Source organism: Procambarus clarkii, chromosome 58 (assembly GCF_040958095.1).
Source record: "Procambarus clarkii isolate CNS0578487 chromosome 58, FALCON_Pclarkii_2.0, whole genome shotgun sequence".
Lineage (NCBI taxonomy): Eukaryota > Metazoa > Arthropoda > Malacostraca > Decapoda > Cambaridae > Procambarus > Procambarus clarkii.
Window position 1 is genome coordinate 17,442,883 of NC_091207.1, and position 12,482 is coordinate 17,455,364.

A 12,482-nucleotide genomic window follows, 5' to 3' on the forward strand; every position below is an offset into this window, starting at 1 on the left:
GTAATTGCTAATTTTGTCTTTATCTGATATGAGGATAAAGAAAGAGTAGAAGTGCAAGGACAGTACAAAGGGATACAGAGAGTTTCATTGTGTTCTTGCTTGATTTTGTTTGATTTACTGTTACTCTTTATGACTTATTAGGGGGGGGGGGGAATTGATCCTTCATTTTCCCTTTTGACATTATTACTTGGGACCACATTTTGTGTGCTATTGTTCCATGTTCATAATTACCAATGCCTTTTAAGAATCTGTGTACACAGCATTTGCATTTTTTCCAACACTGTACTTCCATGATTTTGTCATAGTCCTTACCTATCTGTGATAGTGCTTACCTATCTGTGATAGTGCTTACCTATCTGTGACTGGGGGGAACTGAATCTAGCTTATTTATACCTGGAGTGCTAATTACTTCTCTTAATGTTAAAGTTTTACTATATGTTTTCTTAAAGTTGTGGATGGAAGTGGCTTCAATAACTTTTTTCCTTCAATGCATTCCACTTGCTGATCCCTCGTACAAGGTATGAGATTTTATTTACATCTCTATAACTCAATTTTATATCCAGCTTCCACCAATGTCCACTTGTCTTACAACATTTCAATTTAAATAGGCTGCTTATGTCAGTATTGTCTATTTCCCCCCCAAAAAAGTTATGTCTTGGATGTAGTGATGATGATAATCCCTCTGTTTCTTCTTTCCACTTAAGTTGTGAATTAGTTCCATTAACCTGTCCTCATAGATGAGCCCCTTCTTAATTCAGATACTACTCTGGCAGCCCTCAAGCAAAGATTGGCAGATACAGTAACCCTGTTGACTTGTAGCTTGCTGCCATCTAGTCATAGTTGGGGGTAGTGGGCTAACAGTGAATTGGACTCTTGGTGGTAGATAAAGAATTGTCTCTCCTCTCTTCAATTCATGTGGAAGACCATTGGCAAAAACCTCTGTTAAAGTGAGGGGAGCAGGTCGACAGGTGGCATGTTTTGTGGTCTGGGTGGACCACATATTACTTATCAATGGTTTAGGGAGCAACAAAATGACTGCTCAGAAAGTATCAGTTCAATGTTTTCAATGCTCTATTTTATATTTTTTGTCTTCTTTCTTTACTCTGTAGAGCTCGGCTGTGAATATTTTTGCCTAAGGGGATGAATGCCTCAATTAAGCTCATAAATGCTGTAAGGATATGATTACAGTTGAGAAACATGTTTCCAAGTAAGCCAATCGGTCACTTATGTGCCTTCCCATTTTGTCCAAACTTTCCTTGTGTTTCCGGGATTCAAGTTCGGATGAAAATGAGGTTCACTTCCCAGGCTTTAGTGTTGGTGCAGATTGCTGAAGGTAGGATGGAGTAGCAGTCAGATGGCTAACTAGCAATTTAACAAGTGATATGATAGTCCAGTTAAAGCCAAACATTGCTAGGAGGATGTATTTTAAGTTTAAACAATTGGACACTCAGGTCATTCTGGGCAATTGAGTAAGAAACACCAGTGTTTCACTTCCCTCATTCATGCTTCGGCTGGGGTCGATTGAAATGACCCACACTGTGTCGGGGATGACTTAAAAAGATAAGCAAGGTATATTTATAGATAATTCAAGATAAAAAGAATTGACTTTACCTACACAACAAAAATTAAATTGGGGTTAAAGTGAAGATAGTAATGACTTACATAAACATAATATCAGAGGAGAGGCTAGAGATAGCATGCAGACCACGGGTGAAGCTCATGCGGGGCTTGTCATTGCGAGGTTCCTCTCTCAGGGACCCCTGCTCCCCGCCGTCAGCTTCTACACTACTGCAAGGCAACCACTTCATGCTGTGGCTCAAAAGGTATTGCACATGGCACTCATGCAGGATTTATTTAGCTCTTTTTTTACTTTTATTTTAGCTCAGAAACTTTAGACTCAATGGGAAATAAGCAATTACTTTGAGAGTTGGAGCATAAAAGAGAAACAAACTGGAATAACTTGACAATGATTAAATAGACACTCATTTATGCAACCATACATTTGTCCACGCACCCATAAATTTTCTCCAAACATATCAATCAAATGGGTGAAAAATATAATAGATAAGGTAAATCACAACCTCAGACATTGCATAAATAACTTCAACACATGTAGAGCACAGTAGGTTTGAAATCAGCAACTAACCAATACATTCAAAAAGCTTCAATCTCTGATGATTGCTTGATCCTATTTTGTATTTTTTCTCCCTCAAAAGAATAATTAGGGCAATGAGTTATATGAAATGCTCCTTTCTGTATAGCCACTAGGATGCTCTCCAAGAGCTAGGGATTCAGGACACTGCATGGGCACCAAGCTCTTGTTCACCCTCATCCCATTGTGACAAGGCAATCTTCTGTTTGCCATATAAACCACTACCAGAACAACCTCATACACAGGAGCAAGAGTAAAGCACTTAATAAAGGCCCCTTACAAACAATAACTGGAATCACCAGGACATGTAATTGTATTTCTATTAACTACTAGTTAATAATGCCACTTATGGCATCATTATCTGCCACCTATCACCAGGTGGCAGTGCAAGCTACAGAACAAGATCTGGAGAAGGCATTTACCCTCGCTGAAAGCTAAAGTCATGCAAACGACTTGCAAAGTATGAATTTTATGAGAAGTAATGGAAGCAACTGAGTGGCCACTCAGAAAGGAGTATTTCATATTACTTTATCACCCTATTTCTGAGAAAGACCTACATTGCACCCCAAGTCAACTCCTCATGGAGTTAGCTACAGCATGTTCATTAAAATAGGAAACTTGCTTCAGCCAAGCCTACAGAGGAAGACTTGGGGCATAAGAGAACAGAGCTGAAGACTAGTCACCAACCAAGAGAGGAATCAGAGGGAGTAAAAATTACCCAAATCCACCTATCACTACCAAACCAATAGCTTTTTCTTTTTCCTCCTTCACTGCTCTTACTATCTTTAATGATATTTCCTTGTCTTTGCAGCAAAACTGAAAATAGACTTGTTTCAAACTACTATACTATTTATACTGATCCACCACTTCCAGGATTTCTCCGTTTACCCTATTTCACACACTGAGTTTCCTTCTACAGCCAGTATTATTTCTGTTGTGCACAATTCACTTTTATCAATCTTGTACAATATACAGCAACAAAACTTCCAACTTATCTTAAAACAGCACTACAGTATTATATATTGTACCTTTTTTCAGTAGTCTAATCTTGACCTTCTGAATGACACCATCTATGTGCTTAACGAACAACCATGAAACAGAACAAAACCCTGGAATACTCCTACATTAATCAAACTAGTCATTCTTTGATTGTCTCTCACACATGTTCTACGTCCTACATAAAAGCTCTTCCCAACATTTATTAATATTCCATTAACTTCAAACGTGTTTCTCTCCGAAGACCCTCCCTGGTAAAAATAATAGGTCGAATATAAAGATATGACCTTTTCTGGGCAGTGCCTCAATAGCTTTTCTGGGCAGTGTCTCAATAGCTTTTTTTGGGCAGTGCCTCATTAAGCTTAGATAATAGTGTTCAAAGGCATCCCAAACCATGCCAGGCCCTGAGACTTACATCAATCCTCAGTGAGCCAGAAACAGAATCTGGCAGCTACAGAGGCGATAGAAGTATGAGGATTAAATATCAACACAAATACTGAAGAGACTGCCAAAAAAATTCTCAGGCAAAACAAACAGATGATCTTAAAAAATTAAACCCAGAAACATGGTAATCAATTGTTGGCAATAGTGAGCAACTACTGCCTCAATTTACCTAGCTGCCACCATATGGCAGCCCAGGTCATCGAGGACATTGATCTGTCACCCAGCTCACTGATGTGCCATCCCGAAAGACCCTCAAACCACAGTGAGAAGTATGCCATCTGCTTAAAGCTCTGTTTTCCATGGCTTCCAGGATGGAGACTTTGTTGGTTGTGTCATTCTTCTGTCATCTCTGAGGTCAGTTTCTGGCCACAGAAAAACTTGTCATACTTCTAGGTCCTTCTAATGTTTTGGCTGGTACAGTTTCCGTTCAGAGACTTCTCCTCTTCAAAGGATCAGCGTATCTTTGATGATCATGTTATTCAGTCTAGATCTCTACCTCTCATATGGCTTTAGTTTAGCCTATCTGTTTGCCATTATTTTTAACCCTGTCACTTATTTTCCTCTATACATGGCTATGCAACAACTTTGGTTGATTTTTTGCTTTTGTTGCAATATCATTTTGACCTCTGCTGCTCTAACTCTGGTTTACTCATATCTGATCCTCTTAAGTACCTTCCTATTTGTTTCAATACCCCATGTTCCTCTACATTTTACATGCTTTTTTTTGTGTCCTTACACTGCTGAACCATGGGTTTGCTGTTCTCCTTTTGTTCACTTCCCTCCTGAGAAGTCTCAACTGTTCTATTACTGTGATGCATTTCTGCATTTGCAAATTCCATTACCGCATTTGCCAACTTTCTTCTAAATTCGGTCTCCCACTGAATGTCCTACAGGTAGACCCTACCCTTCCTGTAATCCCCTCTTCTGTATTTTTTTGCACACTTTGTCCTCTTTCTTGGTCAGACTTCCTCTTTCAGTTCAACAATGCTCTGGAAGTTTTTCATACATACCAGTGCTGTACTCCCCCCACCCCCCCAAAATTGCTCTTATAAAGGTGATAAAAAAATCTGGTATTGAACACAGTAGGAGGAAGCTGGCTGGATCAGTCACTGAGTGCACTGACACAAAATGTGTAGTTGCAGACACTATGGTGAAGAGCGAGAGGACTCGGATCGTAAATTTGGAATGGTTTTTTACGTGTGTTGCTTCACTTTAGTTTCCACGAAGTGTTAATAACACAATTTATTTACATATTGCAAATAATTGAGAAAAGCAGTGAATGAGTACTGCACATAAAGCTAAAATTTAATATGTACACCTATATTGAACATAAACCTGCTCCTGACACACCTCAAAGAAAGTCTCTTGCAACCCACTCTTGCTGAGAAAAAGCCCAAACTGTGATTTGAAAATAGTCACAGTACAGTAGTACATGATAACTTCATTATAAAGAAAGCAATTACAAAATGGTAGTAGAAATTGGTAGTAGAAATTATTTGTTAAACACAGTGGCCTAGATCAACATATGATAACTGCTCTTTAAGAGTTAACAGACAACAATAAAGCCTTTTGTTACAGACAAATTTAAATAATATCATACGGGCAATAAAATTTCTTCTCTTGCATCAAGTTGTGAAGAAATAATGTACTTTGGTTTCAATTCAGACAAACAAAGTACAGTATTCACAAAAAAATGCAAAAGCTCACAAAATTTATGCATTCATATTTGTGATGGCTCCATTAGTAGTGAAAGCCGTCCAAAACCAAACAAGTCTACAGCAGACTAGGACATCCACAAATACTACAGTCATAGTCAAGTGTTTAATATATGGTTGGAGAAATGCTAAATTAATTTGTAATAAATTACATAAGAACTAAATTTGAACATGCAGCTGAAGTATTTTTGCCAACATGAAACATGAGCTATGAGGAAAGACTGATAGTACTGTACATGTCTAAATTAGAAGACTCAAGACCAAGGGGGAAATATTTTAAATTCATACTGGTATATTAGTTTAGAAAAAGATATGAGAAAACAAATAGAGAAGATCTTATGAAACCTTCAATAGCCAGAGCAAAAGGTATACAGCATAATACAAAAGTGATGGAAAAATAAAAGTAAAGCACAGTACAGTACTGTACTATAATTCTTCATACAGATAGGAAGATGGTTGGAGCGAGATCTAAGAACAGGCTGTATGTGCCAAAAGATAAACTGGAAACAACAAATATTAATGAAAAATAACAAAAATGACGAAATGCTACGAAGACTGCTTCACTCCTGTAATTACAGACAAATAATCATACACACATATTCTGCAATTTCTATCAATATAATCTGTTAATAATTTGAACATTAAAAAAAAAAACCACTGACTTGCAAGCCAAAATTATTCTGTGCCAAAGCATAAGATATTTTTCCTATAAAGCTTTAAGCAAACTAAGAATTTGCTACAGCAAGCACATTAATAACTTGAGGCTGCTTTAAGTGTGCTACTCTCTCAATTGTCGAATTTAATAACAGGCGAGTGTTTCTGCCTCTCAACTGTGCCATGTGTAAGTTCCTGACTTATTATGCTTTACTATACATAAGTTCTACACTAAATGCTTCAAGGGATTATAATGAAACAAAAGTTCTATTCTAGCAGGTAGCTTTAGGAGCAGCATCATATAGAAGGAAACTTAAAGAAATTAAACATTCACAAATAGTAATTTGTAAATTAGGAAAATCAATAAATAAAAAATCAGGCACTTTATGTAATGTAATGCCCTTTTCTGTTGGAGTTTGTGCACTGCTATAGCCAAGCCTTGGAATTGTATCTGTCAAAAAGGTTAAGTGAAACAAAACAATTGCTCGAAAGAAGCCTCTGACTATGAAGCTGAGCCTGCAGACATATCTTACAGAAGGAATAATAGGCTCAACAACCTCCATCAATTCCTCAGAAGAAACATCCCCAGAAGCTGTCACCACCAGTGTCTGCGAGCCCTCAAACTGAGACTATTTACAAACCAAAAGGAAAAGCTGGAAGGCAGATGGAAACAGAAGCAAAAATGGTAAGAGGATTTTGGCTGAAACTTAGTGCAAGTATCTAAGATTGGCTGCTCATCACTACCCACAGCAGCTGTGGGCTGCAACAGCCAGTAGTGCAAGGCAGTGTCTTGCAAAGAGTCTTCATACACTCTTAACAGCTTACTGTGGCATAGCCAGAACAAACACTGACAAACAGCACACCTCTACGTGAAATGACTCCTGAACCCAACAGGTAGAATGATGAAGGTAATAGAAATGCCAATCAGCATTAAAACACACCAAGTCTCATCCTCAAAAGCGGCAAACAGCAAAATCAGGAACCGAATCGGTTAAGAAGCCATCACAACCCAACTGGCTGCCTGGGCCTTAATGCAAACATGAAAGAATGCCATGCTCTAAGGCAAGTGTGGTCGACAAACCAAACACCTAACCCTAATCAACATCAGGTGAGGGAAGGTGTACGAAGCCATGATGAAGACTGACTTAACCTCATACAAGTACACACAAGAGGAAAAAGCAAAAGGCATCAAAACACACATGAATCAGGGCCAGGTACAACATAAAGACAAGCACACGGCTATATACTTCAACTTCCCATTAACAATCCTCACAATGGAGAGTTTGTCCCATGTGTAACTTTGAAGCAAGACAACTAAAAAAGGAGCCAAATCATAGAAGAACACAAACATCTCAAAGTAAGTATCTCTGGTGGAGGAAGTTTCTCTGGTTCACAACTGGGGTGAAATACAAGCCAGGGAACACACAATTTGAATGGTACAGAACACAATCTTGAAATATAAATGCAACAAAAACAAAGCAATGGCCCATCACAAAACAATGTTCCAGGGATAATCAACACCACTTAACTGAAAAAACGGAGTAGCTGAAAGGTTCCTGCAGAGTGTGCAACTTTGATGACAATACGCAAATGAGTTGCCGTTTCCCCAGGTATCCATGGGCCATCATCTGGTGGTGGTCGAGTGCATTAAAGATGATCAGAGTTGATCACCCAAGCCAACAATCCTTTGTCTTGTTTGCTTCAGAGCTTATTTCTTTATTTTAAGCAGTAGTTTATTTTATTTCATTTAACTTTTCTGGTGCATTTTTCTTAGTTTGGGTAGATCTATGATTCCCAGGCCTCCACTCACCTCGTAGATAAAGCAAGATTCTAGTCCTGGCATCCAGAGGTCAGTTTGAGCCTCAGAAGCCAGAGATGATTTCAAGACTTGACTTTATCAGTGCATAAGGTCCCGGGAGCTACTGAGGGGGTCCCTCCCAGGTAAAAAGAAAGCGAGAACCAACAACCTCAGTATTTTAGCCACGTTATTGTGACTCATCGCCTGCAACCTCAGTATTTTTTTAAGCATCAACAATAACAATTTTGTAATGTATAAAATGAAGTAAAATAGGCAAATGTATAAGAACAAATCTACTTTCATTACAAAATTTGGTGAGCAAACAATGACAGTTGTTTCCAAACTCACTCATGACTGCTGTACAGATGGGAAGAACGTGCTGATGGCTCATTGCCCATGCTCAGCTGAGACTGAAGTCTCAATGGTCGCACCACAATCCTCAGATCTTCAGGCATCTCCTGTTCCAAGAAGAGAAAAAATAAGAATCAATCTTTTCTAATCACTCTTATTTTAATTATTCTAGATTACAGAAACAATTACTACACTACCATCCAAAATAATTACTGTGAACTGCCTATTTGTTTGCACCAATGATAGCCGCTATAAAAATATACCATTCCATGCAAAAATTATCTTTGCTAATAAGGATAGATAATTCAGCTCACTTTAGAGGTATCTTGGAAAAATCTAATTTTATATGTAAATGTATATAGCAATTTTGACAAATTCATACTCGTTATAACAAACATTCTGTGCCGAGCTTAATATATTCCGTACTGTAACAATGCCAGCCAATTCTTCAAGTTGCAACTACAGTAAGTGCTACTAGCCCTTAAAGCTCCAGGATGTGATCAGCAATATTGCTGAGGAAACTAGATGAGTAAATCCTCATTGCTTAAAAGCAAGTGACCAGTCTTCTTTCACACTACTACTTTATCTTTAAAACATGCATCAGCTTACTGCAACACTTCACTAGTTCTGTGAGCTCTATAGCATCCTTTCCATCTCTTAAGTTTGTATGCAGTCTTCATCTCTGAATATAATGAAGCAGCATCAACAGATGGTAGATCAATGACCAAGTAAGACCCAAGTGTAATAAGCTGAAATAGTTTGATTTAATAATTAGCTAATTCTTCTTTCTAATATGAGTGATTTCCAGCAAAAATGACCTTTGATTATTCCAGTAATTCTGCTAACAAACATTAAACTCCCACAATACAAATGGTGAAAGTTTGACTACTGGCTGATGGTTCTTTGCAATTAAGTGAGGTGTGTCTCAGCAAACACAGCCTCTATAATCAATTACAACATTTCATTTGCTTTGCTCACAGAAGATTTGATCTGCACTGCAAAAGAAAGAGTCCACCTTGATCAGTCCAGCAACCAGGAGGCCTGGTCGATGACTGGGCCGCGGGGACGCTAAGCCCCGGAAGCACCTCAAGGTAACCTCAAGGTAAAGTAACCATGCTACTGTGGATTACATCTTAAATAACAATATGTTTCAAGGAATGGTAAGCACAGTATACTGGAATGCCTAGCACATATGTTAAAATTAATTTCATTCCAGCAATTGCAAAATTTTAATTTTTATCTGTTTACCTGCACTGCAACCTAAATGTTTTAGAGTACATACAGTAATGTTTGCGATATGCATGATGGTTTTAACCTTATGCAACTGTTTTTGTTAAAAAGCTGCTCGACATACTCTGAACACCTTGATTATCAAACCATTACTGTTATAATGACCTTGCAATTGATGCAAAAGTAAGTAATGCAGGATTCTATCATTTTTAAACTTGAGGACATATGAAACAATCTGGATTACACACATACTGCATGAGGATTATCTTGAGGTAAATGCTGTGTAAGAATGCTTATAGATTTTTTAATAATGACAAACTTTCTGCTAACTTTTGATTTCCAGAAAAAGGATACTAGCATAAAAATTCTAGTATAATATTGTAATATGGTTTATAATAATAAAAAATAATAATAGATAATGTTACCCTTAATGGGCTTGAATCATACCAATAAATCATTACTGAATGGTTAATGGAATCATACCAACATTTGTAAAATGTCAAAATGCAGAATAGAATGTGTTCCTACCTTAATGAATAATAGATATTAACACTTTGCCTGACCGATAGCGTATAATGTGTCTGTATATCAATATACTCAGGGTGTGCGAGCATGCTGCGTCCAAAATGTAAATATTTATTGTTCGATTATTATGGGACTAGTTTTAAAATGCACACCTTTCAATTGCAAACAATTTGATACCAAAATGAACTATGTAGCATGAAGATTGAAGTGGAAACAATGGAAAGAGTATAAATATTTGAGTGAGGGTGGGTGCACACTCATGGGTAAAACTCAACCTAACTTCAGGTGCTGCAGGTGGCGCGGCAAGTCACTTGACCTTATATGCATACAGTATATATCTTTAGAGCATTCTGATGCGAACAATTTGAAACTACAATGAATGATGTAGCACGAAAATTGAGGTGGGAAAAGTGAAAAAAAAAAGAGTATAAACATTTTAGTGCAGGTGCACGCTCACGGGAAACGCTCGATCGAACTTGGGTTGTGTTGGGAGTTGTGCGACGGGCCGGGTAAAGTGTTAATAACAACTGGAAAGCTATTAACTTAAAAAACAGGCAAATTGTTTTTCTACATGCATAACAAATTAATAATTAAGAACCAAAAACAATGTGTTCATTTTCTAAATGATGTCAAATTCTCCTATCTACTTACAGCAAATCCATACTTCTCTTGCACTTGTTCCTTCAGTTTATTAAATGATGCTACCATATGAGCATGCAAGCCAGCAATGGGATCTGTTACACGACACTCATGAATGGAGAGAGCAGCTTCTAACAGTGGTACCTGTCATGGGAAAATAACAAGTCAATTAAAAACGTGATATTCTTACACAACAATAAGCATTCACATGATTACCTGATACAGTCAGTCACTGACTTATGAACATCTTACATATGAAAACCCAATCTTATTAACTGCCTCCCATGTCACAGTTTGGTTATTTGGATCTGTTATACAAACAAGCTCTGTTGTCATTCGTGTTAAACAATGCTACTTTTACAAGGCTGCGTGGGGGGTATTACAAAAATGTCAAAATACAATTTCTTTATCAATAACCTTTTTTAGTTTTGTTTTTGCTGCTCCATAATGGGGTTATTCAATATTCACTAAAACTGCAGCACCATATATCACTATATTACCAAACAATTCATGACAAACACGAAAGAAAGTTGTGGTGGTGATGTACGGAGTACAATACAGTATTGCATTGTACAATGCAATACAATATTGCATTGCTCACTCATAACATGGCCCGCTAGGTCTAAACCACTAATGAGAAGCGTAATTTCAAGTCTAATTTAAATTATGATGCAAAATTTGTTTACAGAAAATTTATGAGTCAGTGATGGACACAAGTCTGTTTTCTGGATACCATTGTGTTATCACAATATGAGAGAATTAAGGATGCAGAGAATTAAAATTATAAGAGAATTAAGGAGAATATGTGAAGAATACAGAAGTTGGACAGATAAGCAAGAGGAATGAGGTAGTTGCATGGAGGGCTGTAATGAGATGCATGCATGAAATCCACAACTTGAAAATGATGGTGGCACATCACCGTGGCATGGGGAAAAAGGTTGAGTCTTGGGAAAAGATGGATGCACGAAGAACATGAGTTTTGGAAATTAAGAAATATGTTCATGTGCAGGAAAGCACTTTTTTCTGATAAAATAATAGAGTAAATGTAGGTGTATACTTTTTATCATGATGACAAATGATCAACTGTACCTACTATTATGAAAGACTTCAGAAAATCAGATTATAATAAGAGGGATATTCTAAACTAGACAGGCTAAATTAAATATTATACCTGGGAAGCAATGAGATGCCGTAGACCATCTAACTTCTCCGCATCATTAGGGTGGCTCTCGATGTACTCATCGGTTAAGAATGCCTGGTTTTTCGCAAAGTTGTATTATTATTAACATAAAGGTAACATCTTATCCAAAAATAATCTTTCACTGTAAGTAAATGAGAATTATGGCCATCATTTATCAGTAACTCAGAAATTTAATACTTTAACCAAAATTCAAATCTAATTATCACTGAAATAAATTGCCAACGTAAGACAATCTATTGCCAAGAGGTGTTTAATATATAAGCAACATACTGCATAAGAATTCTTTGTAATTTCACATCTATATCAGTTTGCAAAAAGTAAGATAAATGAGGTAGTCAGACCTTTTCATAGTTAACAATGCCACCCATAACAGCAGCATCCACCATTCCTGACACCTTTCTTGTTAGTGGATGTAGTGGCAAAGTAGTGTCTTGAGCATACCGTCTGGCCAGGTCGTACACTTCTGTGTTGGCAGTGGCCATAGTTTCCAGGGCATTCTCCAATGGAGACAGTTCAATTGATTTGGTCTTAACTACTGGGAAACACCGAAGTATTCCTGTAAAATACAAAACAATGCTATCCATTTAGAATTACATGCTTATTTATTACGGTTATTTGTTTAAGTTGTAACTCCAACTGCTTTTATAAGTTAATATTAATATAAATGGTTTCATTAATGACGTTTTCACAGTTTTCTCATGAAGGATCAAAATAACCGCCTACAGTACAGATTTTCAGACCGACTCTTGCATAGATTTTTCCAGGTCTAGGAATTAC

At 37.3% G+C, this 12,482-nt stretch overlaps 1 protein-coding gene across 6 annotated transcripts in view; it reads right to left on the reverse strand.

The window, feature by feature from the left end:
• mbc (myoblast city) overlaps positions 1-12,482 on the reverse strand; it is a 73,856-nt gene that overhangs the window by 23,433 nt on the left and 37,941 nt on the right. For 3 of the 6 annotated variants that reach the window (XM_045758112.2, XM_045758111.2, XM_045758110.2), the window contains 5 exons: positions 12,047-12,261; positions 11,676-11,759; positions 10,517-10,648; positions 8,108-8,217; positions 1,663-1,788 (listed from right to left, as the gene is read on the reverse strand). In XM_045758112.2, the coding sequence (XP_045614068.1) occupies positions 1,663-1,788; positions 8,108-8,217; positions 10,517-10,648; positions 11,676-11,759; positions 12,047-12,261 (667 nt within the window). The remainder of the gene's footprint in view (positions 1-1,662; positions 1,789-8,107; positions 8,218-10,516; positions 10,649-11,675; positions 11,760-12,046; positions 12,262-12,482) is intronic. The other 3 variants (XM_069306575.1, XM_045758113.2, XM_045758114.2) reach the window with 1 other exon arrangement.